General features: G+C 41.7%; 2 protein-coding genes and 1 long non-coding RNA gene across 6 annotated transcripts in view; 1 reads left to right on the plus strand and 2 right to left on the minus strand.

Annotated features, from left to right (window-relative positions):
* Positions 1–21,465, minus strand: part of HMGXB3 (HMG-box containing 3) — a 48,704-nt gene extending 27,239 nt beyond the window's left edge. The window contains exons 1-10 of one of the 4 annotated variants that reach the window (XM_017642811.3): positions 21,076–21,209; positions 18,391–18,529; positions 17,358–17,532; positions 13,896–14,393; positions 12,705–12,803; positions 7,559–7,690; positions 3,279–3,425; positions 3,007–3,182; positions 1,043–1,218; positions 836–933 (exon numbers count right to left, since the gene is read on the minus strand). In XM_017642811.3, coding sequence (XP_017498300.1) covers positions 836–933; positions 1,043–1,218; positions 3,007–3,182; positions 3,279–3,425; positions 7,559–7,690; positions 12,705–12,803; positions 13,896–14,393; positions 17,358–17,532; positions 18,391–18,527 — 1,638 coding nt within the window. In that variant the 5' untranslated portion in view covers positions 18,528–18,529; positions 21,076–21,209. Of the gene's footprint in view, positions 1–835; positions 934–1,042; positions 1,219–3,006; positions 3,426–7,558; positions 7,691–12,704; positions 12,804–13,895; positions 14,394–17,357; positions 17,533–18,390; positions 18,530–21,075 lie in introns of all 4 variants that reach the window. The other 3 variants (XM_017642810.3, XM_017642812.3, XM_036994127.2) reach the window with 3 other exon arrangements.
* LOC140848307 (uncharacterized) lies at positions 10,900–12,694 on the minus strand. Its single transcript, XR_012128917.1, has 2 exons — positions 12,581–12,694; positions 10,900–12,370 (listed from the first exon to the last, which is right to left on the minus strand). It is a non-coding gene; the product is annotated as an uncharacterized lncRNA (long non-coding RNA).
* A 118-nt stretch (positions 21,466–21,583) lies between the features above and the next one.
* TIGD6 (tigger transposable element derived 6) lies at positions 21,584–26,333 on the plus strand. Its single transcript, XM_073230783.1, is given in 7 exon segments — positions 21,584–21,716; positions 24,142–24,300; positions 24,303–24,458; positions 24,461–24,989; positions 24,991–25,286; positions 25,289–25,706; positions 25,708–26,333. Coding segments are annotated over 6 exon segments (1,533 nt in total). The 5' UTR covers positions 21,584–21,716; positions 24,142–24,221; the 3' UTR covers positions 25,763–26,333.
* Positions 26,334–27,642: the final 1,309 nt, after the last annotated feature.

The following is a 27,642-nucleotide window of genomic DNA, read 5'->3' on the forward strand; positions in this document are numbered from 1 at the left end:
TAGAAATACCATTTGACCCAGGAGTTCCACTTCTAGGAATTTACCCTAAGAATGCAGCACTCCAGTTTGAAAAAGACAGATGCACCCTATATGTTTACCGCAGCATTATTTACAATAGCCAAGAAATGGAAGCAACCGAAGTGTCCATCAGTAAATGAATGGATAAAGAAGATGTGGTACATATACACAATGCAATATTATTCAGCCATAAGAAGAAAACAAATTCTACCATTTGCAACAACATGGATGGAGCTAGAGGGTATTATGCTCAGCAAAATAAGCCAGGCGGAGATAGACAAATACCAAATGATTTCACTCATCTGTGGAGTATAAGAACAAATAAAAATTGAAGGAATAAAACAGCAGCAGAATCACAGAACCCAAGAATGGACTAACAGTTACCAAAAGGAAAGGGACTGGGGAGGATGAGTGGGAAGGGAGGGATAAGGGTGGGGGGGGGGAAAGGGGCCTTATGATTAGCATGTATAATGTGGGGGAGGGGCATGGGGAGGGCTGTGCAACACAGAGAAGACACGTAGTGATTCTCCAACTTCTTACTACGCTGATGGACAGTGACTGTAATGGGGTTTGTGGGGAGGACTTGGTGAAGGGGGAACCCTAGTAAACATAATGTTCTTCATGTAATTGTAGATTAATGATAACAAAATTAAAAGAAATATATATATATATTAACTCATTCATGCTAAACCTCCTCCTAGAGGTCCACCAGTGTAAGAATAGGCTTTTTGCTATGGCTTAGACACACTAAATGGAAGCCCTGTACTGGAGCAGCCAGGCCCCCCAAGTAGCTCCCCCTTTGTGGGGTGGGTCTTACCTTCATCTCAGCATTGTTAGATGGCTGTTGCATGGGCTGGCCCAGCTGCTTCAGTGTGCTTGGCTTCAGGCCACAAGTCCTCACAGAGGAAGTCTTATCTGAGACAACCAGGAGCCAAACTGATGACTTAAGTGCATTCAGAGTCTCTCACCTCCATCCCTGTCCCCAACACTGACCCCTTCCCATCACACAGCCCCTCCTCCTTACCGCTCAGGGGAATGGCCTGCCTGGTCCGAGGCAGTCCCACATTACTGCCTCGGCCCAAATTAGCTGGGGCCGGGAGAATTGCTCTCATGGGTCTTGCTGCAGCCAGTAAGGAGGACTTGCCCCGCGCTCTGCCTTTAAGCTCTGAAGCTCTGGGCCCATGGGTGAGCAGGTCAACTCTGAAAAAAGCAAGAAAATAAATCTCAAAAATTCTGGACCAAAGGCAAAGAAACCAACGTGCAATTTCCAAATGCCACTTTATTAAAGGGATAGTGGAGTGGTTACACTGTTAGGCTTTGGACAAACGGGCCGATTAAACCAGTAAGTAGCTGTGTGGCCCTGGGCAAGCAATTTCACTCACTCTTTTGCTAACCTCAAGCTCCTCATGGTAAAGTGGGACAGTAATTAAATATACTTGATGGGGTCATTGTGAAGATAAAAAAGTTGAAAGCAGTGCCTAAAGTATGGCATACCAACAGGTATTACAGTTGTAACACCTAATCTGTCTCTAATTAGAGCAAGTATTTTTAAAGTGTATCTATCTCAACCATAAGGGTGGCTTACAGACCCCAGAGAACAAGGGCCATGTTTTCTTCATCTTTGTAGTTTAAATGTTGAGAACAGAGCCTACACCAGAGAAGGCCTCATAACCGTTAAAGTGCTTTGCTCAAAATAAAAGGTCTCAAGCACACAGCTTCATTTTCTAAGGATACAGAACCATCTCAAGGTGTACTGTTAAATAAAAAAAGGCAAGATGTAGAAGTATGTGTGTTATGTTACCATTTATGTAAAAAAAAAAGGTGGGGAGAAAATATATGCACACATATATACATACACACACAAACATATATGTTTTTATGTCCTTAAAATTATCTCCAGAAACACAGAAAGGTGGGAATATTTACTGTCTCTGGGAAATGGGTAACCAAAGGATGGGATAGAAGGAAGATTTTTTTTTCAGTGTATATTCCATATACCTTCTGAGTTTGAACCATGTGAACATATTTCCTGCTCGACAATAAAAAGTTCTAGGTCATAATAACATAAACCAGAATTTCTAAACCTTGGCGGGCACTATTAACATTTTGTGCCGGTTAATTTTTGTTGTTGGGATCTGTCCTATTCATTATATGATGTTCAGCAGTATCTCTGGTCTCTACCCACTAGATCCCAGTAGCACCCCTTCCCAAGTTGTTAACCCAAAATGTCTCCAAACATTGCTACATTGTACCCTGGGGGCAAAACTGTTTCCCACTGAGAACCACTGCCATAAATAAGGGCTTTCAGTTATAAGATCCTAATTGCCTGTGCGAAGACACTACATGGAGAATCCAGTTAAGCCTTTAAGGAGGGAAGGGGGAAAAAATAGCCCACCTTATGGACCTCCTCCTAAACTGCAAGTCACTGGGCTGCATGTTTTACACATAAGCTTTTTCAGGTGGTGTGGTCAACCATTAAGGATGAGATTTTTTTCTAATACACAACTCAAGACTTTTCAGAGGAGAGAAGGGGCATGAAATGACCATGCCCAAGGTCAAACAGAAGACAGGGACAGAGTCACACCAGAACTGAATTCTCTGGCCACCATGACAGGAACTCCTTCTCTAAGCTGCCTTAATAAGGCTTCTCTTTCCAAATCTACTATTCAGGATTGGATGCCAGTTTGTAACACTGCCCACGCCTGTACCAGCAAAAGCCTAGCCTAACAATTGCTTTAGGGAGACTGACTTGAAGAGGGATACAGGAACCCGAGAGCAGTGCATGGATAGCACAGTATATGGAGGGAAGGTAAATCATTCCATGTCTCTAGGCTCTGATTTCTGAATCTATAAAAACAGGAACTAATAACTGGGTTCTGCTCTCTCTCTTAAAAATGCTATAAGGACATGGGACAAAACAAACATGGGGCATTTCCAAAACTGCTATTCTAAAATACAATCCTGCAATATATAAACATATTGGTTTACCCTGTAGGTTTTTTAGAAGCAGAGAGTAGACTGGAGGTGCTGGTCCCCTCGGCTGGCAGTGATGTATCTGGTCCAGTACTGTCATTCGCAGTTGTCCCCAGAGAGACCTCAGGCTGCACACCATGCTTGACCACCGGTGTCTTAGTGGCTGCTGTACCACGACTCCCAGAAGATTCCTTGACCAAAACATGGGCATCTGAGATGATCACTTCCTCCCACTCACTCTCCTCACCCACTGCTCTTGGAGGAGCTACACTTAGGAGCTGGCTTACAGCTTCTGAGTTCTCCAGAGTCAGTTTGGAGGCATTTTCCTTAGGGGAATTTTGCTCAGTGTTGACAGGTTGCTGACTTCTTTTAACCACAGAGCCTTTGGAGGAGACACCAGAAGCCAATTCCACTTTGACTTTGGCTGGCTTTTCCTAGAAAAAATAAGAATACCTTGCATGCATATGGTATTGTATAGCTGACAACACAAATATTCTCTCACTTGATCCTTATAACAATAACATATGGGCAACCGATAAAGAAACTGAGACCCACGGAGAAGAAGAGGCTAACTTGAGGTCTCAATTATTATAAAACTGGCCTGAATCTTAAGCCTTCTAACTTCAGGTTCCTTTCACTATAGTATTCAATGCCTGAGTTAGGATAAAGCTGTTCTCCTCCTAATGAATTTCTCATTCACATGTCTCTTTAGGTTTCAGCAAACAAATGTTGGTATTTTTTAACTCGACCTTTGACTGCTGAAAGCCTCCTCTATGTCTAGAAAGAGGTTGTCGTACTGCCATATTGGGCCTAGAAGCCCTGAATTGTTTATCTTGGTGGCCCATTTATGAGAGTTAATCCCAATGTGGTCACAATCTCACATGGATAGATGCAGAGCTTCCAATTCCATTAGGGAAAACTCTTTTTTATCTTTTGTCCCTGATTCTTTTTGATAAAACCTTAAAGCTGACTTACATCTACAACACAAACTTCTTATTGGGTCAAACTAACTCATACATATGTGCTAGAAAATACTCAAACTCAGTAAAATACCAGCTGCTATACTAGACATACTTTAAAAAATTCCTTGGTGCCAGGACTTTATCCAATCAGTACTGCTTTGGAAACATATTACTTACATATGCACATGCACACACAAACACACACTCAAAAAATTTTTTCTACAACAGTGGTTGTTTCCGGGATAAGTCTCAGAAAGTTTTTTCCATGTAAACAGTGAAAGGAACTGTAAGAGACACAAAACTTAAAAGCTGGGTTCTATCTAGGCTCTGATTCACAACTAATTACTTGTCATCTAAGGCAAGCTTCATCTGAACCCTCATTTCCCCCTTATAAAATAAGAGCTGGACTCTTTGAAGTGTTCATCAACAGCAGCAAGACAGCTTTGAGTGGCCCAATTCTTCATGGTCCAGGAACCCTCTGCATGTTGCAGGGAGTTTAACATCTGTACATAATGTCATTAAATTTCAGTATTCTTTCCCAGTCACTGACTACCAAAACCCCTCACATTTCCAGAACCCCCCAGGGAAGTATGCTGCCTCTGGCTAAGAACCAGTATTGATGTGCTTTAAGAAATCTCCAGTAAAGTATCCTCAAATTCTAACATGTAATAGCCCATGAGGAAGAGTAAATACAGGGAAAAATAACAGGCAAACTGAACAGAGCTGACTACTAAGGTGGGAAAACTCAGCAGTAAAACAGGAGACAAGTTAAACTCCTGAGATGAGATCTTTAAGCAAAGCACTGCTCACGAAGTAGACTATTTTGACAAAAATCCGTTGTAGGAAGACTCGAAATCTAAGCAATCAGAGCAAAAGACTCTAGCTGGTAATCTCGGTAATCTCACATTTCCTTAACTCAGCCTACCCTTTTCAGATGTCACTTTAAAAATGGAAAGTAAATACTACCAGTTGCCCACTCGGCTGAGAGACCTCAATTACCACTATCAGAGAGCCCACAGGAGTGAGGCCCTGCACTGAAGAGCCTTATATACCATCTTTTGTTCCATCCAGCTCACTGGGAACTGTGCCACATGCTTCTTGGGCTAATGTCAGCCAGTATGAACTCTAGAACAATACAAGAAAAGGTGAGTCACTTCCTGACTGACAAGGATACATATGGAGCTTTTATAGAAGGTTTAGACTTGCTCCTTCAAAACCAGAACTCAAAAAAATCTTAAGATGCTGCAGCTAAACAATATAGTAATGCCTGTGGAAGTGTGGCTTAGTGAAAAAGTAGCTGGCATAATTATCTATGTGAATTGAAGTCACTTTTCTTGAATATACTTTTCCTTAGTTAAAAACTCGGAGTTTAACTAACTGATAGCCAAAGTCACTTTTAACTCTACAATTCTAAGTGCAGTGATGTTAAAATGTGACCCATTTTCTTCTCTCACTCACTTAATTCTATTCCTATAAGACTCAGAAATCATGGCATCTACTCTTTATGTAAGCAAAAAAACCTTTGGGAAAAAAGAATTCTCACTTAGCAAGTCATGATGGGGACAAGTAGCTAAGAAAAACTTTCACGTTATGAATTTGATCTCAGAAAGAGAACCATGACTCAAAAGTTGTTTTGATCAAAGAGGGGAAAACAGAAAAACAGAAAAATGAAAATGAGAAGAAAGCCAAAGTGCAAACAGAATCTGAAGGAGATGAGGCCGCAGGATCAACTAGACTCTCGTATGCAAAAGCACAAGAGGTAATGTCATTTGACAGGCCTGCTGTGCAGCAGTGAAGAGAGTCAGGAAGGATTCCAACTACTCTCCAGTACAACCTCCACACTGCAGCTGAGCAAGTTTATTTCAGGGAGAATAATTAGGGTGAGAATAAACTGAATTGCTTCGTAGCAGCACACCAGAGAGGATGGGCACAGGAAATATAACAAAACTTCCTCAGAGATACTGGCACCCAGTCTTTCCTGCCCCTTGAAGTGTAATGTGAACAGCAATAACAGACAGTAATTACACTGCTGCTAATGATAGTGATGAAACCTCACTGAGGATTTAATACACACATGGAATGCACCATCCACTTTCCACGGATCATCTCATCGGACCTCTCCTATAGCCCCAAATGAGGTAAGTGCTACTGTTAACTCCCATTATCAATCAAGGAAACCTAACTCCAGAATAGAGACATAAAATGACTTGTCCAAGGATACTCAGCTAAAAACTTGAAAAGCAGGGGTTTGAACTGAGGGAAGCTGACTCCCTGAATAGTGAGGAATTCTTCATTATTAACTTATTCTGTCTCCTGGAATTGGTGCTGCCCTGAACTCTGACAGTCAGCCAGAGGGTAAAAGCCAGTATCTCTGTATTTCTAAGAGATGTTCTGTGGAAACTGCCCCAGAGCAATTTTATGTTACAATATAGCATGCTGTATAGAAGGTATGTATATATTTACTATTGTATGCAGTACAGTATGCTGTTTCCATTTTCTCCACACGAATAAGTTTGGACCATGCTGACACACAACAAACACAATCCTAACCTAAGTTATTTTCACAAAAACAATGCTCTCTCTTACCTTTTCTACCCACCCACAATTCTACTGATCCTTCAGGACCATCTCCTCTACAAAACCTTCCCTGACTATTGTGGTCCCTTTGACCTTAAATAATTTATAGTATCATATCAAAAATATGTCAAGTATGATTTATACAGTCAATGCCAAGCATAAACAGGTAACAAAAAACATATAATGAACTTAACTTAACAGAGGCATAGCTCTGATGCTCTTTTATTTATTGAGCATCATTTATTTAGAGAGAGAAAGAGACAGAGATATATATTTGGAAAGATAGACTATGGAAGATCTCGAGTATCAGGTTAAAGACTTCCACTTTTAATGGGAGCTATAGGAGACTGGGAGGACTTCATGCTAAGGAGCAAAAGGATGTGAGCAATGCATCTGAATAACTAAGCAGTCAGTGTGAAAGGTAGAGTGTTAAAAATTTAACCCTAATAGGAGATGAATAAATTAACATGGTATAGTCTTTGTGGGAAATTATGAAGTGGTTAAAGATAACGTTCTGCAAAAGAGCAGCAGACTCACAGACTCTAAGAAGGAACTAGCAGTTATGAAAAGGAAGGAGTTGGGGAGAGTGGGTGGGGAGGGAGGGAGAAGGGGATTAAGGGGCATTATAATTAGCACACAGATGCTCACATGAAACCTTCATATGATTGTAAATCAATGATACCTTAATTTTAAAAAAATTTAAAAATAAAATAAAGGTAACATCCTGAAGGATATTTAATGGCAAGATATGTTAAATAAGAATAAGCAAGATAGAGAAGTTGTATATTCACAGAAAAAAGACTGGAAGAATATATGCCAAAATGTCATTTAATAATAGCTTTTATTTGGATGGTGTAAGATTATGGATAACATTTTATTCTTTCTTTTTAAAGCAGTCTATAATGAAATTGACTTATTTCTACAGTCAGAAAATAAAAAAGGATATTTATTTTTTATGTCTTCTTTCTGTTCTTACAGAACAGGAAGCCTATCCTACTTCCAAAGCAGCAATGGCCAGTGGGCCTTACCTTTGGGATCCATTTCCCTCCTAGGAAGTTACCACAGGTAGGGCACTTAGGTGGTTTGTGCCTGGTGACATATGTAAAGGAGCAACCTGGGCTGGTGCATGTACCATGGCCACGGCGGGTGTAAGTAGTGGTCTGTAATGAAAGAGTGGGACAGAATCAACACCACAGTCTGATTTCTCTCAGATCCTCATGACCACTTTAAACACAATAATGCCAGGAGGATATCAGCTTGTAGAAGAATATCCAACTCATGGTATCTTAAAAGGTCAGTTAGAAAGGTCCTAAGATATACCTAGTTCACTTTTTAGAAATGGAGAAACTCAGTTCAAATAAGGAAAGATAGCTGCCCAAGGTTACACAGGTACCAGAAATATAAAGACAGTAATACTTGGTACTAACAAAGTACCACACAATGCTAAACACTTTACCAATATTTCATTTAATGCTCTCAGCAATGCTATGAAGTTGGTATTATTACTACTGAGGTTCAGAGTGGTGAAGTGCTTTGCCTCAAATCATAGTAACTCAAGGGCAGAGCTAGACCTAGGACCCAGATCTCTTTAATTTTTGGTCCAAGATTCCTCCCATCCATCTGGCTGCACCCTACAGTTCTATTTCTATTTCAAACAACTGCTTGATCTTCATTATTGTTAGTTATAAGTCAGAGAACCTAGGACCTAGGATTCAGAAATACTAAAATAGACTAAGGTCACTAAAAAAATGAGAGGGAACTTCAGGAGAAAACAGGTCCTTTGACACTCTACAGAATTTTTGTATATGAATATATTCAGCCACTGGCTCTCACCACCTCCGAAGATTTTCCTTTGAACAGAATGTATTACAATGGGTTATCACATTTCAGCTACAAAGAGAAATTAGCCTTGCTCCATTTCTTGATTAATGCTGGGAGGAAAACATTTCCCTGTCAGATTTATTCTGTCACTTATGCAGGTTTACTCAGCTGTTAATCCCAGCTTCCTTAGGCTGACCAAAAACCAAAAATCTCCCTTGAGGAAACACCAAGCTGTCACTGGGCTACCTCTGCCAGAACATCTACGAAAAAGGTGATTATGATAGTGGCAGCAGGTCAAGCTAAGTGTGAAGTGCTGTGGCAGCAGGGAAAAAGACCAGGGCTTCAGGTCTCAACTTTGCCACTGACACACTGAATACCAAGGGTAAGTCCCTTAGCTCTTTGGCCCTGGTTTTTCTCCTCTGTAAAATCATCTGCCCTTCCTATTTCATGGATATCTTGAAGAAGCAAATGAGGTAAGATATCAGGAAACATGTCTCTTAGTCAATAGTAAAAGATTCTACAGGCTTGTGAGACTGTTATTACTGGGACATAAAACATCTCGTTTCTCAGATGGTGGCCCCATATAGAACATTCATTCTAAATACCCCCAGAAAACAGTAAAAATTAAAGTTAGGTCTATTCTAGAAATAAATTACCATGAACCTGGAAATACTCCTATATAGCAACTTACAGAAATGGCTTTAGGAAAAATTTAAGTGTTCAAGAATTGCTTCATTCTTAAGTATTATTCATAAAACACTTTTCTAGAAGAGCTTGGCTGGCACTCATTAGACCATGAAAGAATAGTAATTTCCAGGAGAGCAAAAGATCAGAAAAAATAAGCAATTTCTCCATGAGTCAGGTTACAGTGGCTGTTTAAAATACTACAACTTTCTAAGAATATATTGTTTATCCACAGCAGGGATTTTAGAAGACAGACTGTGATAAATGAAAGATGCACTGAGGAAACCACTACAAAAACCAAAACAAAGTTAACTGCTAACAAGCCAATAATGGGAGATAAAATGGATTCATAAAAAAATACTTAAAAGAAAGTGTAATAAAACAGGACAAAAAGAAACATAGTAAGATGACAGATTTAAACCTAACCATATCAATGATCACATTAAAAATATATGTCTTAAATACCACAGTTAAAAAAAGAGATTGTCAGATAGGTCTTGTTCTTAGATCCAAACAATATGCTGCTTACAAGAAAAAGTACTTGAAATACAAAGACATAAATAGGTCAAAAGCAAAAGGACAGAAAAAGATATATCTTGCTAATAACAATAATCAAAAGAAAACTTAATACCAGACAAAGCAGATTACCTAGGAAAGAATGTTACCAGAGATCAATAAGGTCATTTCATAATGGCTGAGGGACCAATTATCAAGACATAATTTTAAATGTTTATGTACTTCATAACAGAGTCAAAATACATGACACAAAAGCTAACAGAACTAGAAAAAGAAAGAGATAAATCTACAATGATAGGTGGATGCCTTCCCTCAACAACTGACAGAACGGAAGTAGTAAAGACATAAAAGAGTTGAACACTATCAGCTTGACCTGACCTGACACGCACAGGGCACCCCACCCACCATCAGCGTGCACATTCTTTTCAAATGGACAGAGAACATTTATCAAGACAAACCATATTCTGGGCCATGAACAAGTTTCAGTTAATTTAAAATGATTCAGTCAGTCTTATAAACTACAAAGTTCTGACCACAATGGAATTAAATCAGAAATCAATAAAATAAAGGTATTTGGAAAGTCCCAAATATTTGGAAGGTAAAGGACACACTTCTAAGTAACTCATGGGTTAAAGAAATAAATTAGGAAGTATTTTGAACTGAATGAAAATGAAAATACACAATTCAAGATTTGGGGGATGCCACTAAAGCAGTTCGTTAGGGGGAAATTTATAGCACTAAGCGGCTATATTAGAAAAAAAAGGTCTCAAATCAATGACCAGAGCTTCTACTTTAAGGAACTAGAAGAGAGCGAATTAAAACCAAAGCAAGCAGAAGATAGATAATAAAGATCAGGTGAGAAATCAGAGAAATATGAAACAGAAAAACTACAGAGAAAAATCAATGAAGCTGAAAGCTGGATCTTTGAGAAGATCAATAAAACTGATAATCTCTAGGCAGGTTTATCAGTAAAAAAGGACTCAAATCACCAGTATCAGTGATGAGAGAAGTAAAATCACTAGAGATTCTATAGATACTAAAAGTACAAGGGTGCCTCAAAACTTTAAACCTAGAATTACTGTATGATCCCACAATTCCACTCTTAGGTATATAACCAAAAGAACTAAAAGCAGGGACTCCAACAGACTTGTGTGCACCAGAAGTTCATAACACAATACTCACAACAGCCAAAAGGTAAAAACAAACCAATGTCTACAAATGGATAAAAAAATTTAGTATATATGTAATGGATTATTATTCAGCCTCAAAAAGAAATAAAATTCTGATACATGCTACAAGATAGACGAACCATGAAAAACATTATGTAAATGAAAAAGTCAGATCAAAATGACAATATTAGCATGATTCCATTTATAAGAGGTATACAGAATTTGCAAATACAGTTACAGAAAGTAAAACAGAGGTTACCAGGGGCTGGGGATAGGGAGAAATAGGGAGTTATTATTTAATGAGTACAGAGTTTCTGTTTGGGATGATAAAAAATTCTGGAAATGGATACTGGTAATGACTTTACAACACTGTGAATGTACTTAATGGCAGTGAATTACACAATTAAAAATGGTTAAAATGGCAAATTTTATGTTATGTTTATTTCACATTTTTTTTTTACAGAAAGAAATGCTTTGAACAATTTTATGTTAATAAATTTGACAACTAAGATTAAAGGACAAATTCCTTGAAAGACAAACTACTAAAGCTCACTCAATAAAATACACATTTTACATACTTTATATATTATGTATCTTATTATATATGTAATGCACCCATAGATTTTATTTTTTAAATTGGACCAAAAACCTTCCTACAAAGAAATCTCCTGGCTGAGATGACTTCACTGATAACTCTACCAAACATTTCAGAAGGAAATAATGCCAATAGTACATAGACTCTTCCAGAAAACTAAGGAGAAAATATTTCCTAACTCATTCTATGAGGTAGCACCCTGATACTGAAACCAAACAAACACTGTACAAGAAAATTAGAGACCAATATCCCTCAAGAATTTGGATACAAAAATTTTTAACAAAATAAAAAGAAATCAAATCCAACAATATATTAGAAGGATAATATATCACTGCCAAGTTGGGTATATTCAAGGAATGCAGGATTAGCTTAACATTTGAAAAACAATGAAATCACATTAACAAACTAAAAAAGAAAATTCATACAACCATCTCAATAAACACAGAAAAAGCATCTGACAAAATCCAATACCCATTCCTAATAAAAACTCCCAGCAGTTTAGGAATATAAGAGAACTTACTTGATTACCTAGGAAAAACCTAAAGCTAATATACCTAGTGATGAAAGACTAAATACTTCCCCCTAAGATAAGGATCCCTCTAAGACACTCTCACCAATTCTATTCAACATCATACTAGAGTTTCTAGACAATGTAGTAAGACAAGAAAAAGAATCCATATGAGAAAGGAAGAAACAAAACTGTCTTTATTCAGACATGCTCATCTATGCAGAAAATGCAACAGACTCTACAAAGGGGCTACCAGAATACATGAGTTGAGCAGTTACAGGATACAAACTTAATATGCAAAAAAATCAATTAATACTGTACTAGCAGTAAGAAATCAGATATTGAAAAAAGTTTTAAAATACCACCTACAATAGCATAAAGAAACATGCAATACTTAGGTATAAATTTCAGCCTGTTGAAGTATGTGACAGAAAAAAACATCAGCTGAGAATCAAAAGACCTGGGTCCTAGTTCTGGCTTGTTTTGCAGCCCAGCTTGACTCACACAGAGAACAAATCTTTTCTCTTTTCTGGGCATTATTCTTGACCTGCACAGTAACATAAAGGATTTAGATCAGTGGCCCCCCAATTTTTCTAAACATGTATGCTTCTGAAAATTTGATAAAAGCCATGGAACCTATCCCAGGAAAATGCTCTCAAGGAAAAAACGTTGTATGTAATTTAAGGAATTCATGGATCCTGTGGAGCCCCATTCATAGAACCACTCCCACCCTACCCCTCACCTCTAGGTTAAATACCTGGGCCAGATATCTTGGAGACCTCTGCCAGTCCCAGTATCCTAAGGTTGTTAAGACCTCTGGAAAGCTACCTGGAAGAGAGCCATTATGGAGCCTTAATCTCCATGAACTCCCATACACTGACCAGTTTGATGGAGGTGGGGTTCTCCACAACCGAGTAGGCAGGAAGAGGCAACACGATGAACTGTGTGGCTGGTGCAGAGGGACTACTCTCACTGGAATCCTATGGGCACACGGAGAGAATAGTTTTATTGTGACGGAGTGAAGAGCACTGAGGGCCACCCGTAACACTGGAAGACTGATTAAATACAATAACCATACATAATGTGCTTATCAAAAAAAGAATTTACAACTATCACAAATGTTTAAAAACAAAGAGAGAGAAAACCATTACTACACAGAATGTACTATCCTCATTCTACAGATGAGAAAACTCAAGTTCTAAGAGAGTTAGGACTCCTAAGATTTTATAATCAATTAAATTTAAAGAACCCAATTCTTCTGACTGTCAAATGTTCTTAGCACCCGATCAATCTGCCCTAACCCAGCCAGTGGCATGCTTGATCACCAAAAACAGCACTGAGGCAACAAACAATAAAATGGGTTTAGGCCTGGCATGGATTCCTTAACAGGGGTACCTGCTCTCCTTAGTCCTGGCTTCAGGGACTGCAGCATGCTGGTCCCCTCAGCCTGAGCAGAACCCCTACCTCTCTAGGGATCCACCCTACCCAGGGTAACAGGGAGCATAGTAGCAGTGACCCCCTTCTAGGGAAGTAGGCTATGATCACTGAAACTGTTCTTTCTCCTCAACTAGGCATGACACTTAAGCCACTGGAGAGACTTGCCTCTTCTTTCTCAGCTTTTAGTCCCATCAACCTAGTCTTGAAGAGAACTTCCTTTTTCCCACCTACTCAGTGCCCAGGAAGACAATTTGAAAATTCTCCTAAACAGTTCAAGCTGCCACTGTGCTTACCAAACCAATAACATCCTGACTAATATGAATAGCCTGACAAATCCTGGCTTTCACTCATGGTTGGCCCAAATACCACTTCCACCCCTTCTGCTAATGTACCTATGCACTACCTCATATGAAGAAAATTCTGGCTACGTTGGGCAAGAGGAATTGGTCAAATTGCCTGAGAAACTGAAGAGAACCTTGGAGCAAGCCCAAGGGCAAAAAAGAGAACTGCAGTGTTCTAGAAGTTCCACAAGAGTGCTCTTAATAACCACTGTTCCAGAATCACATTTCATGGTGCTAGCTGCCTTTTGATTAATTCCAGATAAAGCAAAAGACATCAGCACCAAAGCCACTTACCCTCATGACTGTTACCACTGACATGCTCTCCCCAACCTGGGGATGGGGCATAGCCAAGCCTCCAGTGGGGAGGTCTGGTGAACCATTCACTAAGGTCTCCTCAATCACCAGGCTTGTCTGGTAAGGTTGGTGGCTCTCTCCCACCTCCAAGGAGGCTTCCTCCAGGAGCACATCCTGGCTGAGAATCTCTGAGGTGGTGATCTCCTGTACAGCACCTGGCTGGGCAAGGGCTCCCACCTCCTCAGCAAGAGCCTCCACAGCCAGGCATTGCTCTGCCAAGCCTGCATGGCTGGGCACTGTCTCCGGGGCAGGGTTGGACACAAGAGATGGTCCTTTTGGGGACATCTGGTTCTGGGCCACACACAGCTCTAGCTGAGGGCAGCTCTGATCCTCCTGCAGGCTGTTCTTGGGAATGATGATGTAATCTGAACGGGGGAGGATCTTGCGGAAACCTGGGATGTCCGGAACCACAGCAGTCAGTGCAGAGAGCTTAGAGTTCTGGGGATGAGGAAGCCAAGAAGGGGGAGACAAACAGATAAATGCAGTAAGACCATGAATATACATTTAGGAGTTCTTTCTGTTCTGTATTTTTGCACAAGGGACCAGAAAGACTCCACTCTCTTTACCTGAGACTTAGACAGGGTCAGCCACTGTCAACAGAAATACATCTTCATTTGAATCACACTTTAGTCAATGTGGCTTACTTGCTCAATCACACAGGAGACAGATAAAGTGGATTAGACTCTGGAAAGGGCACTGATCTTGGCATCTGAAACTGAGCTGGAATACCAGTTGTGGCACAGTCCCGCCCAAATTCTTTCCCCTTTTTAGGCTTCCCTGCTCTATCTGTAAAATGAAGAGGCTGAATCTGGTATTTATGAGTTCATCATCAGCTATGACACTTAGTAGGTTTCCAAAGTAGCAGAAGACTTAAAGCCAAGTTGGAAATCAAGGTAGCAAGCACAGCTTCTGACATCACTGGTTTTCCCAGACTTACAAGAAGAGAATGAACAGATCAAAAAGCTAAGGTGTACATGGAAGGAATTATCTGACAAAAGGGCCTGAATGTATTTGTATATTTGGGGCAGGGGTATAATATAAATATTAACACTGACATAGGATCTCAAGGTTTAGAAAATACTTCCCTCACCTTAAAAAATAACACAAGTATTAGATACTATTATTATTCCCATTTGACAAATGAGGGAATTGAAGTTCAAGGAGGTACTTCTCCCAAACACAAAATTTGTAAGCAATAAAGGTGGGACTCCAGGCCAAGTCCTCTAAAAGCAAGTAGACCAGGTACTAGAAGCACAACTCTGAATGGTTAATTGGCATCAAGAAAAGGTGCTTTTGCTTTATTTTTCCAATTTAAACTGAAATGACCCAATAAGGAAAAGAGAAAAAAGTTCAAATTGAACAGTTAAGTGAGAACTGAAATTAAATGGAGCAAAAAAATAATTTGAGAAGCATCTTTTAAAAGGAACACCAAGTCAATTACAAAAGGATCCTTAAATCAAAAGAAGTCAATGAGACTACCGAGGGTACAAAAGAAGCACTCAGAGATGAAACATGAAAGTAGACAGACTGAATCTTTTATGGAGCCTCTATTGGAGAGAGAATGGGGAAATGACATTTAAGTCACCCTCTGAAGCAGTCAGGTCAGGAGAACAAGACTAAATGGTGGCAAATGCATAGGATGGTCTGGACTTAATCAACAAATTCAAACAGAGAAATTAGGGCAGCCTGAACGACATTCACCCTACAACCTGGAAGGAGTAACACTGGAATCACAGATCTTGCCACTTAGCAGGAGACCTGATGGTCTGCTAAGGAGACAGCCTGCCATGAAAGTCCCTGACAGGCTCCCAAAACATGCAGGCACGGGAGTTTCACTGTCGTATCAGGCAATCTGGGAGAAGTCAAACAGCACATGAAGCCTTACGCAGTCTTGGCATATTTCAGATGCTCAATAAATGACACCTTTTCTTATGATACGGTCACTGGGCATTAAATCTACTAAAGAGTGATATTTATTGGCCAAGTCAGTATGTGCCAAGAACTCAGCTTTAAATTATTTATGTTAAACATTCTGAGTATCTGCTATTATCCCCATTTTTCAAATGAGGAAACCAAACCTCAAAGGTTATTCTTCCAAGGTCATAGCTAGATAATATCAGAGTTGATCAATGAATGGTTTGTGGAAGTGGTAGAGATGATGGCAAATATAAATTCACATAAGGACAAAGAAAAATCATTACAGATGACTTACTTAAAATTTTTTGAAGTCTTAATAAGGACCCACATTAGTGCCTAGTTTTAAAAACTGTATCACTCCAGGATTAGATAAAATTTTCCCGTAGCATGGGCAAAAAGATTGCTGCCTTTATAATGGGGAAATCAAAGGAAGAATATGTATGTACTTTTCCTAGACTCCACCTCCTTTACCCCCCAGGGATTGCTTCCCAGACTCACAATTTATAAACAAATCATCTAGAGGACAGTGTACAGAGTGGCATATCCAAGACTATAGGTAACACAAAGCTCTTCCAGGAAGGGAAGCCAAGCCAATAAGGGCAGAATAATCTAAATGACAGTGGAAGATGAGCTCCACTTAGAGAAAATACAACCTGTTCTGCTACAACACAGCTGTTGCATTTCCGAAGAACCTTTGCTCTATATTATCAAAAGATAACTTAGAAAGAATTCTTTCAATTGAAGAGAGGAATTAAGGTTAAAAGGTTTCAGCCTGCACTAACAAGCTGAAATTTATTATTTTTCCAGCAGGAGTTTCAGTTAAAAAACAAACCATGTTAATAGTTGCACAAACATTTTACTGTTGTGAACTAGAAATAACAAAATGCTGACAGAAACAAACCTAAAAGCTTTCTTGATTATTCTTTGATCCAAGCACTCAAAGCCTTCATCATTTTTGGCTGTAGCCTTCAGTATTTTGCTTGTAGCACAGTTCACAACCACTAGTGGTTAACAGAAGAACATGGCAATGGACAAAGCAGCTATCTACCTCTGAACACAGGAGCTAATTGCTGATTGTGTTACAACTCATAGCAATCAATACAACAAAAATTAATTACATTACACTGATACATGAAAACCAGTGTAGGACAAATGCCTAAATAAACTATTAAGTTAAGGGAAAATAATACTAACTACTCACAAGGATAAGTGTCTCCAAGTTATGCTAAAATCTGAAAAAGGAACCAAAGGCTCATTGCAAATAACTCAGAAAATGTTAGTCCCATGTACTGCTGCAACCAAAGATGACAAACAAAGAGTGCAGCGCATCATAAAAATGGGAACAGACAGTATTAGACTAAAAAAGATAAAATGGACCCAACTCAAAGTCTTCCCAAGAAAAGGAAACAGGAGAAGAGAAGAGGTCTTCCCAGGGCCTTCACCACTGACCCAGTGGAGAAATCAGCTGGACAAATAATTACTTACAGGATCCAAACCTTCTTTCTCTAGTTTGGCTTTCTCCAAGTAGTAACTTCTCTCAGCTACACTAAGAAGCCTCCAACTCTCGCTAATCTTCTTGTTGATCTCAGACTGCGGGAGGTGGGGGAGCTCCTGCTGCACTTTCAGGTAGATGTCGTAATAGTACAGAAGGTAAGCCGACCTGAGGAAGCAACGACTTCTTAAGATTTTCCCTCATTCAACCAGTACTACAGTGTTACTCTTTGATCCAAGCACTCAAAGCCTCAGTGTTAGGGTCTGAGTAGTGAAGAGTTAAAAAACACCGCCAGACGGTATACAGGAGGAATGTTCTCCCTCCAGAAACCTGGAAGGAGAAGTAAACCTGGCTTATCTGGTTTACTTTTCCATGGACCACTTTTTTTGCAGGGATGACTGGCTTTAAAACCCAACACGAACACAGACTCGGTGCCATCATTCCATTCTCAGGTAAAGGCTACTTAGAGATTACACAGTCTGGTTTTCACTTACCCTCTTTACGCCTCTATACAACCTTTGGTCATCTCACTGGTCAGCAGCACTTCCCCCAGGCTGAGAGCAGGAAGTAAGGAGAACTATCAAGGCCACTGAGTGTTGGTAGCCCCAGCAAGAAGTTTGGCGTGCTCAAGTTAAGAGGGAGAGCAGAGCTTTCGATATTCTTTACAGATATCACTGGTAGTATTTATAATACCTTATTTTTATTAATGCCCTAAACATTTAAATAACTATGGTAATGATAAATAACACAGTTCTTTTGTGCAGAGCTTCCACCATTTGTATTGTACGATTTCCTGCGATAGCTGGAAACATGACCAAGATCTGGCTGGGAAAAGGCAATTGTTGGCATCAATCCACTACTTCCCACTCCCCACCTCCCTTTCCCTCCAACCCTGCCGCCCATCTAGAGATGTCAACAATGGACACGGCACTCTCAGTGAGTCTGGATGCAGCTTAGTCTTCCTCAATACAGCTCTCCAAGCAGCTTCTGTTTACAAATGCCTGCTACCAAAATGTGTTGGCTAACCTGGGTTTCTTGGCCTTTTCTCCATGTATTTTATACTTTTTCTTCTTCTTGGGTGGCCCAGGGGAGGTATAACAGTAGGCTTCTTCAATTTCTTCCATCACGACAGTTACCTCAGTACCATCACATGATGCATCCATGGCTAGAAGAAAGTCAAATACAAACAAATTTGAAGAATGTACCTTCTTGGTCCAATATCCCTTACCTCCGTGAAGCCCTTAAGGCTCAGTCATTTCCCAAACTCAGGAGATCCTAAGGGGGCGGGGAGGGGTTCTTAACACACAGATTCCAGGGTTTCACCTTGGCCCCTCTCAATCAGAATCTCTAGAGGGTAATCCACATTATCTTGCACTTAACGAGTGTTCCAGGTGACTCCTTTGACCAGGCCAATTTGGGATAATTAGCTTAGATAGCCCCTTTGCTTGCATTCACTCATGGATATAGTAATCCTTCAACTCAAAGATTAGCCCCACATTACAAGAATTCCACATGTTAACAGGCAGAAAGAATACTTGGCCAGGAATCAGAAATTCTGGACCCTCCTTCATGCTTCATGTTTCATCACCTTAAGCAAGCTACTTCATTGATTCACTTAGTGAATCAATTGCAGTTCAGTGCCTCTATGTAAGAGGTTTCTTTAAACTCTTATGTAGCATGCATGGCTTTGGGCAGGACCTTTAGCTGTTTTAGGGTCAATTCTCTCACAAGCAAAGAGAGAGGTGTCTCACCCACTTTACCACAGATTGAGTGATGAGGCTCAAAGGATGTCATAGAACATAACTTTGGGTAGAGTCAAGCAGTACACAAAAGAAGGGGTTCATTTTTAAAGATAAGTAATCTGTGGCTGAGATGCTTAATGACCTGCCCAAGGCCACCACACCCAAATAGGTTCTTGAAAGACAGATTTTTAAATTCAAAATTCCAACTCTGAGCCTTTGTTCATTATACTATGCTGCTCATTACCACTGGCAACCCTCTAATCAGCACTGTTCAACAAACTTTCTGTAATGACGGAAATGTTCTGTATTTGTGCTCTCCAATATAGCAGCTACCTAAGGCTATGGAGCACCTAAAATATGGCTAGCGTGACTGAGCAACCAAATTTTGTTTTAATTGTGATTGATTTAAACAGCCACATATAGGCTAGTGGCTACAGTACTGGCAGGTCAGGTCCAAAAAGCAATCTGACAGGCCAACCATAGCTCTCTCACCACTGGCCTAAAAAATCAGAAAGTCTACTAATAGCTTTTCCTAGGAAACAGAGGGCATTAAAAAACAAAACAAAACTGAATGAATGGTTCAAAAAGAGCTAGTTTATTTGTAGCCACATTCTACGTTGAAGTCTTACCCAGGAGATTCACTCTTTGGAGGGAGAAGAGGTTCCCAGAAACCACTTGAACTTTATGAAGGAAATAATATAAGTGCTTGTGAAAATTAAGCTTCTGAGAAAAAGGGAGTTGTGGTAGTAAACACATGACTGATTGATGTGTGTAATACAAAGGGCACTCACTCTCCTTCAGACCTCACTCCACAGTGAGGTATCTGATGAGGCATAAAGATGAAAAGAGCACTACATGTTAAGTCAGGAGACCTAGGTCCACATCTACAGTCTGAACATATGATCGCAGACAAGTGTATACCCTGCTCTAAATCTCAACTGTTCCTCATGTGAGTGGAAGAGGCTGAAATAAGTGGCTCCTAACCTTTTGGGAGGCCAGAATCCCTTTCTGAAAACTACTACCCCAGAAAATGCAGACAGACAATATTTCACCTATAATTTTAAAGATATACCCCAGGTTAAGAACACATTATTCCTAAGGTTCTTTCTAGTTCTGTCGTCTTCACATGATTTCCTTTCCCACTAAAAACAAAACCAAAAAACCCCTTCATTCTGTCACAGTGCAACCCTGGAAAAGAACATAACTCACAGGTTGGCTAGGTAACAGGCCAATGACTTTACTGAGTTAAGGGAAGCTAGAGTTCAAATCAAAGCTATGAGGAGTCTGCATTTTTCTGTCCTCATTAATTGATTTGTCAGCCCTTCAGTCTTGCAGAGAAAAGCAGTACAAAAGCAGGAGACCATTTGTAAAGAGGAGCATACAGGATTTTAACACCCAGAGCAAAACAAGCTGGGAAACCAAAGTCATTACGACCACCTTGGGGTTGGGGCAGGGAGAAACTACCCTGGGTTTGTGTGTGTTTGTCTACCCATTTCAAGCCTGAGCCCAACACTGCTTTCAGATGCTAGGCCTCAGGACAGCAATGCAAAAAAAGGCAGGTTAATATAAAGGTTAAAACCAAGGGCAGACGAGGGTTCTAATTTAAGTCAAATATCATAATAGCACCCGCACAGAGCTCTGTGACCTTGAGCAATCTGCTTGCTTCCTCTGAGCCTCAGTCTTGTCATCTGTGAAACTGGTTAAGGGCAGTAACTGAAATCTGAGAGACACTCTCACTGTCCCATCAGCTCCTTCCTTCCCGGAACCGCATAGACGGCGTCTGACGGCTCAGCGGCGGGCCACGCATCACTCTGGGGTCGTCCCTCTCCCCTCCGGGCCTCAGGGCTCCCGGAGGCACCGCCTGCGGGCGGGTGGTGCCTAAGCACCACCCCTCCGCTCTGTGGAGGAGGCCGCAGGGCACCAGCGGGCCCGCGGCAGGTGCAGCGCGGCGGCCGAGCGCAGGACTCACCCGCAGGGCCGTGCGAACCGGGCGACTCACATTCCCCGGGGCGCCCGGCCGCGCGGCGCACTCGCGCTCCCCGCTGCCTGTGAGAGGCGGCCCCAGGCACGACGGCGGCAACGAGGAAGTGGTGGCGAGCGCCCGCGCGCGCATCCCGGGCTCTAGAGCAGCCCCGGCGCCGCGGCGCCGCCCAGCAACACACGGCGCGGAGTCGCGGCAGCCCCCTCGCTCCCCTCCTCGGAGCCGCGATGTGGAGCAAAGCTTCGTCCCGCAGGCTCGTCACCAGCGCTGCGAGGGCCCCGGAGGATCCAGCCCCGGGAGCCCGAGAACGGCACCGGAGGCGGCAACGGCAACAGCACACCCAGGATCGCCAAGGAGACCCGTCCCGGCTGCCCTAGCGGCGCGCCGGAAGCGGCAGGCGGCGCGTGACTGCGTCCGACACCCCCCGCACCACCCACCCCTCCGCCACACCGCCCGAAGCGCAAGCGCAACAGTCCAGCCCTAGTTGAGGGGCGGGCCCACGCTGTTCAGAGGCTTAGAGCCGGGCTGCTATGGCGGGCGGACGGCTTCCGGCTGTAAGTTCCGGGAGGAGGAGGAGGAAGCCGCAGCCGCCCCCGGGGAAATGCGGGGCATTGCTGTAGGGCGTTCAGGTAACTGGGGCGGGGCTGTGCCGAACGTGTGGGGTCGAGGCCCCGCCTCATCTCTCAAAGCCACGTCCTGCTTTGCGGATCTCCAGCACCAGACTCCCAGCACCGCCCCCAGGGCCTCACACCGCCGTCCTTAGTCTGTACCCGCTCGTTCAGGATGGGATTCTTAGTGCCGCATCAAGCCGTCCTCCTCAACCCGGCGATCTTGCCTCAGTCGGTCCCACCCACCGTCCCGCGCACAATAATGGTAGTAAGTTCCTGAAATGATTCGAACCAAGCTGAATGACTGTGTGAGAGGCTACGGAATCAGATAAGCATTGTATTACCCTTTCCCTCTGATGTCACAGATTGTCCCGCATTTGTACAAGTACCCGCACGACCCTCACCATCTTGTCGATATATTTCCAGTCTGCCTACTTTTCTCTACCAGGTTTCCCACCTCCACTCTAATCCCTTCTACCGTCTGTTGACACAACAGCCAGGCTGACCTTTTTGCCCTGTAAGTCTTACTAGGTCACTCCCCGTTTAAGACCCTTCAGTGTCTTCTTCACTCAGAGTAAAAGTCAAACAGTTTGACCTACAAGACTGGTTTGGTTCCTGCTTCATTCTCTTCCCACGTCCCTTCTCAGTACTGGTAGTTTACACAAGCTATACAGCACTCTAGCTTTCAGAACACTGGCTTTGTGGTGAGCCCCCCTGGGTTTGAATCCCAGTCTTGCCGCATGAAAACTGTATATTAAGCATGTAAAGTAAAAAATTACGTTTATGAAGTAGAGCCACAGTAATTGGTTCCCATCTTCTCTGTAACTGGTTCTCATCCCAGTAAATGGCACCACCATCCACTAGGTTGGTGCTAAAGCCCAGGTATCTGGGAGTTATCCTTGTCACAGGACATCAGCAAGATCTGCACAAATGTCGCTCAGAACTGACTGCTTCTTACTAATTCCGCTGTTACTCTAATCCAAGCCTTTATTCCTCACTAGTCTACTTTTTCTTTGACACACTTCAACTCCATTCTTCACACAGCAGCCATCTTTCTTCTTTGCTTACAGTCCTTCAGTAGCTTCCTATTGTACTCAACATACCCCAACTATATGGCCTATCAGGCTAGCCTGCTTTTATCTTCAGATTTAGGGCCATCTCTTTACCCTTAGGTTCTCCACCTTGCAACCAAAGGACTCTATATAAAGTGCAAATCTGATCATATTATTAAAAAACAAAACAAAACCCTCTAAAAGCTTCTTATTGTCCCAGGATCAAGCTAGGATTTTTACTAGGCATTTTTGTGATTTGGCCCTTGTTTTCTTTTCAAAAAGCTTAATTTTTTTTCCTGACCATGCCATCTTGTTTTTTGTAGTACTTTATATTTCCTTCCACCTCACCAATTCTTACTGTTTATACTTTAAGACCCAATATCAATATAATTTGCTTTTTGAAGTTCACTACGCATCCCAGTCAGTCATCCCCATTTTATGTCATAGGTACTGTGTAACCTCTTTATAGTATTATGCTTAACGTAGTACTATTCTCCACTCATCTATACATGGCTGGCATCGAGAACAATAAGTAACACGTAAAGGATGCCATGAATAGATTGACATGTGGAGGTGTGGTAGAAGCCCTTGTGAAGGGGCAGTCACAGCATAAGGTCACATTTCCTCTCATCCTTTGAGAACTCTCACAATAAAGGTCCAAGCAGGCAATTACCGAAACTGCTACTGCTGGATCATGTTAATTTCCTTCATAGCATATGTCACACTCTGTAATTATCTTATTTATCTGTTCACTTATTGTTTATCTCCCTCCACCACAGTGTATATTTCATAAGGGCAGGAACCTTAACTATATTGTTCATCACTATCCTTAGCACTTGGCACCTCTAAATATCCATTAAGTGAATGTATGGCTGTCAGAAACATCTTCCCACAGTGAAATCCTTCCAACCTAAATGATGATAGAGCTTTGAAGATCTCATTTTGGTGGAATTTCAAGCAGGACTGTGAAGTGGCACAAATAGCACTAAACTAACAAATTTCAGTTGTGTGAATCTGGGTAGACCCCCCCCCCCCACCCAGGCCTGTTTCTGTATCTATAAAATGAGCCAGATAACAATCCCTTGAATTCAAACAATGCATGCTATTTGCAAAGTTCTTTTTCTATCTATTATTTAAATGCATTCTCATAGGCAGAGCAGAGATTGTCTTATTTTTATGGAGGCTCGGACTGTTTTATCTGTAAGAGCTCTTCTATTTCAAACATTCTATGAGTCTGTATAAATTAATCTCTACAAACAGCATGATTCCTATCTTCTCTTGACTTTGGTCTTATGTTATCATTTCCTAAGAGGATTTTTTTAAACTTGAACCCATTTTCTAAGGGGAATCCATTATCTTTGGTTCCTGATAGGTACTCCATTTTTCCTTCTCAGTTTTCCACACTGTGGCAAAACAAGTCAAGGAGAGGAGGAACACAACCCTGTAGTTGTGGCCCAGCCCTCATTCTGTGGATATGGCAAACAAGGGAAACAAGAAGTGTCAGCAGTTCTCCCTGGAGGAGAAAATGAAAGCTGTGGAAGCTGTAGACTCAGGAGGAAAGGTGATGTGGCAAAAGAGTTCATCATCACTTCTTCTACCTTGTCTACATTTTTAAAGGATCGCACTAAATTTGAAGAAAAAGTGTGTGAGGCATCTGTGGGGCCCCAGAGGAAAAGGATGAGAAACGCTCTCTATGATGACATTGATGAGGCCGTTTTGCTTGGTTTCAAGAAATCCATGCCAAAAATGGTCTTGCGACTGGTTCTGTCACTCAGAAAAAAGCACTGAATTTGGCCAACATGCTTGGCTATGAGAATTTTCAAGCAAGCGTGGGCTGGCTGAAAAGATTTAGGAATCGCCATGGAATTGCTTTGAAAGCAGTTTGTAGAGATGATAGTGAAAGATTAATGAATGGTCTAGGAATAGATAGGGTTAATGAGTGGCATGTGGGGGAAATTATAAAACTGATTGCTGACTATAGCCCAGATGATATCTTTAATGCTGATGAGGCAGGAGTATTTTTTCAGTTGCTTCCCCAGCACACACTTGCTGCTAAAGGGGACCATTGTAGAGGGGGCAAGAAAGCAAAGCAGCGGTTGACAGTACTCTTTTGTTGCAATGCTTCAGGGACTGAAAAAATGAGGCCATTGATTGTTGGTAGGTCAGCCAACCCACACTGCCTCAGGAACGTCCACTCCCTCTCTTGTGATTACTGAGCCAACCAGTGGGCATGGATGACACAGTCTGTTTAATGAGTGGTTGATGCAAGTGGATGCCAGGATGAAGCAGGCAGAAGGCCGGATCCTCCTGCTGATTGACAACTGCTCTGCTCACAACGTGCTTCCACGCTTGGAAAGGATTCAGGTGGGGTATCTGTACTGTACTGCCGTTCTACAGCCACTGAAACTTGGCATAATTCATACCGTGAAAGCACTGTAGAGCCAACTTCTAATGCACATTCTCCTCCAGCTCAACAGCCATTAAGATCAAGAAACAGTGGACATCAAGCAGGCCAGTGACATGATAGCTGCAGCATGGTGGTCAAACAGTCCACAGTGGTGAAATGCTGGCAGAAGGCAGGCATCATCCCTATACAACTGGCAGATTCTGACACAGCAGCAGAACCAGATATTGCCATTGAAAAGTTGTGGCACTCAGTGGCTATTGCCACCTGTGTCCCAGATGAAATACATTTCCAGGACTTTGTCACTGCAGATGATGATCTCATCATCTCACAGGAGCTGAGGGACACAGAGGTCATCCGGGGCATGGAGACTGGTGAAAGTCCTGGTGAAACTGGCAGTGAAGGTGAGGGGGAAGCATCTTTACTACAGCAGCCAAAAATCACCATCACAGAGGCCATCTCAAGCATACAGAAACTTCGATGATTCCTTTCCACTTGTGTAGGTGTTCCTAATGCCGTTTTTGGACAGCTAAATGGCATAGATGATTATTTAATGAGTGACACAAACTCTTGTGGATTCCAAAATTACAGATTTCCTCCAAACAAAATAATGTAGGAATTAACTGCCTCTTTTAATTTAAAAGATGTAGTTCACAAGAATAAAGATTTTTTTACATGGGTGTCTTGCCAATGGGTTTCAGCCCTGGGCACGTTCACTATGCATTCAATGTGACCAAAGAAATGACAGTAGAACGTTCTTGGGGTGAAAGGGTTATACCCAACTTTATTTCCACAATGGCAGGTCAATCACTAGAATCCCATTCACTCAGAGCGAGTCTGCATTGCAGCAAGCCTGTCTCTGCCTCTGGGCCCCTCTGCTTGCACAGCTGTCCCAGTCTCTGTCCTCTGTTCTGCTCTCCTGCAGCCGTGCTTCCATGTTGCCCAGAGCACTGGGCTGGGCTCTTTATAGAGTCAATAACTATGCATTGCCCACATGTGTGTAGTGAGCTAGCCAACCACGCCCAGGTGAGAATCCTGGCCACAGGAACCTTCACTTTATTCACACTGGGATATTGAACTTAAATTTTAGGCAGTATCATTATGACAGCATTCTAGTCTTCTGAAGTAATCAGGAAACTTCCTTGAATGGAATTTGGAAATGAATTTGACTAATATGTGTGTTCTCTTTTGAGTAACCCAATAGTTCCCAAACTTGTCTGCCTCGTAGGGTCCCTTGGAGGACCTTTAAAAAATTTCCTAAATCCAGGCCTAATCCCAGACCAATTAAATCACAGTCTTTGGTGATGGGCCACAGGCATTAATAGTTTTTGAAGCTCCCCAAGTGTTTCCCATGTGCAAAAAAGTTTGGGAATAACTGGACTAGCCACAGGAAAATCAAGCACACTGTGGGTCAGGAGCCAACTTCCCAATAAGCTCAGTGGTTTCCAAAGTTTGCTCACTTCAGAATCACTTGGAAGGCTTGCTAGAACCCAGATTGCTGGGCTTCCCCTCAGAATTTCTGAATTAGTGGGTCTTAGGTGGGGCCCAAGAATTTGCATTTCTGACAAGTTCCCAGGTAATGCTGATGCTGAATTCCAGAGTCCATACATTTAGAACCCCTGGATTAGCTGGATTCTAGCATTTCTTTCTTCAGTTGGCCTTCTGAATACTTCCAATTACTGTTAAAAAAAAAAAAAGCAACTGCTTTTCTTTTTTTATTTTTATTTATTTATTTATTTTTATTTTATTTTATTTTGTTATCAGTAATCTACAATTACATGAAGAACATTATGTTTACTAGGCTCTCCCCTACCCCAAGTCCTCCCCGACAAACCCCATTACAGTCACTGTCCATCAGCGTAGTAAGATGTTGTAGAATCTCTACTTGTCTTCTCTGTGTCACACAGCCCTCCCCTATCCCCACCCCCTACGTTATACATGCTAATCATAATGCCCACTTTCTTCTTCCCTGCCCTTATCCCTCCCTACCCTCCCATTCTCCCCAGTCTCTTTCCCTTTGGTAACTGTTAGTCCATTCTTGGGTTCTGTGAGTCTGCTGCTGTTTTGTTCCTTCAGTTTTTCTTTTGTTCTTATACTCCACAGATGAGTGAAATCATTTGGTATTTGTCTTTCTCTGCCTGGCTTATTTCAGTGAGCATTATACCCTCTAGCTCCATCCATGTTGTTGCAAATGGTAGGATTTGTTTTCTTCTTATGGCTGAATAATATTCCATTGTGTATATATACCACCTCTTCTTTATCCATTCATCTACTGATGGACACTTACGTTGCTTCCAAATCTTGGCTATTGTAAATAGTGCTGCGATAAACATAGGGGTGCATCTGTCTTTTTCAAACTGGAGTGCTGCATTCTTAGGGTAAATTCCTAGGAGGGGAATTCCTGGGTCAAATCGTAAGTCTATTTTGAGCATTTTGAGGAACCTCCATCCTGCTTTCCACAATAGTTGAACTAATTTACATTCCCACCAGC

Source organism: Manis javanica, chromosome 1, assembly GCF_040802235.1.
Source record: "Manis javanica isolate MJ-LG chromosome 1, MJ_LKY, whole genome shotgun sequence".
In the NCBI taxonomy this organism is placed as follows: domain Eukaryota; kingdom Metazoa; phylum Chordata; class Mammalia; order Pholidota; family Manidae; genus Manis; species Manis javanica.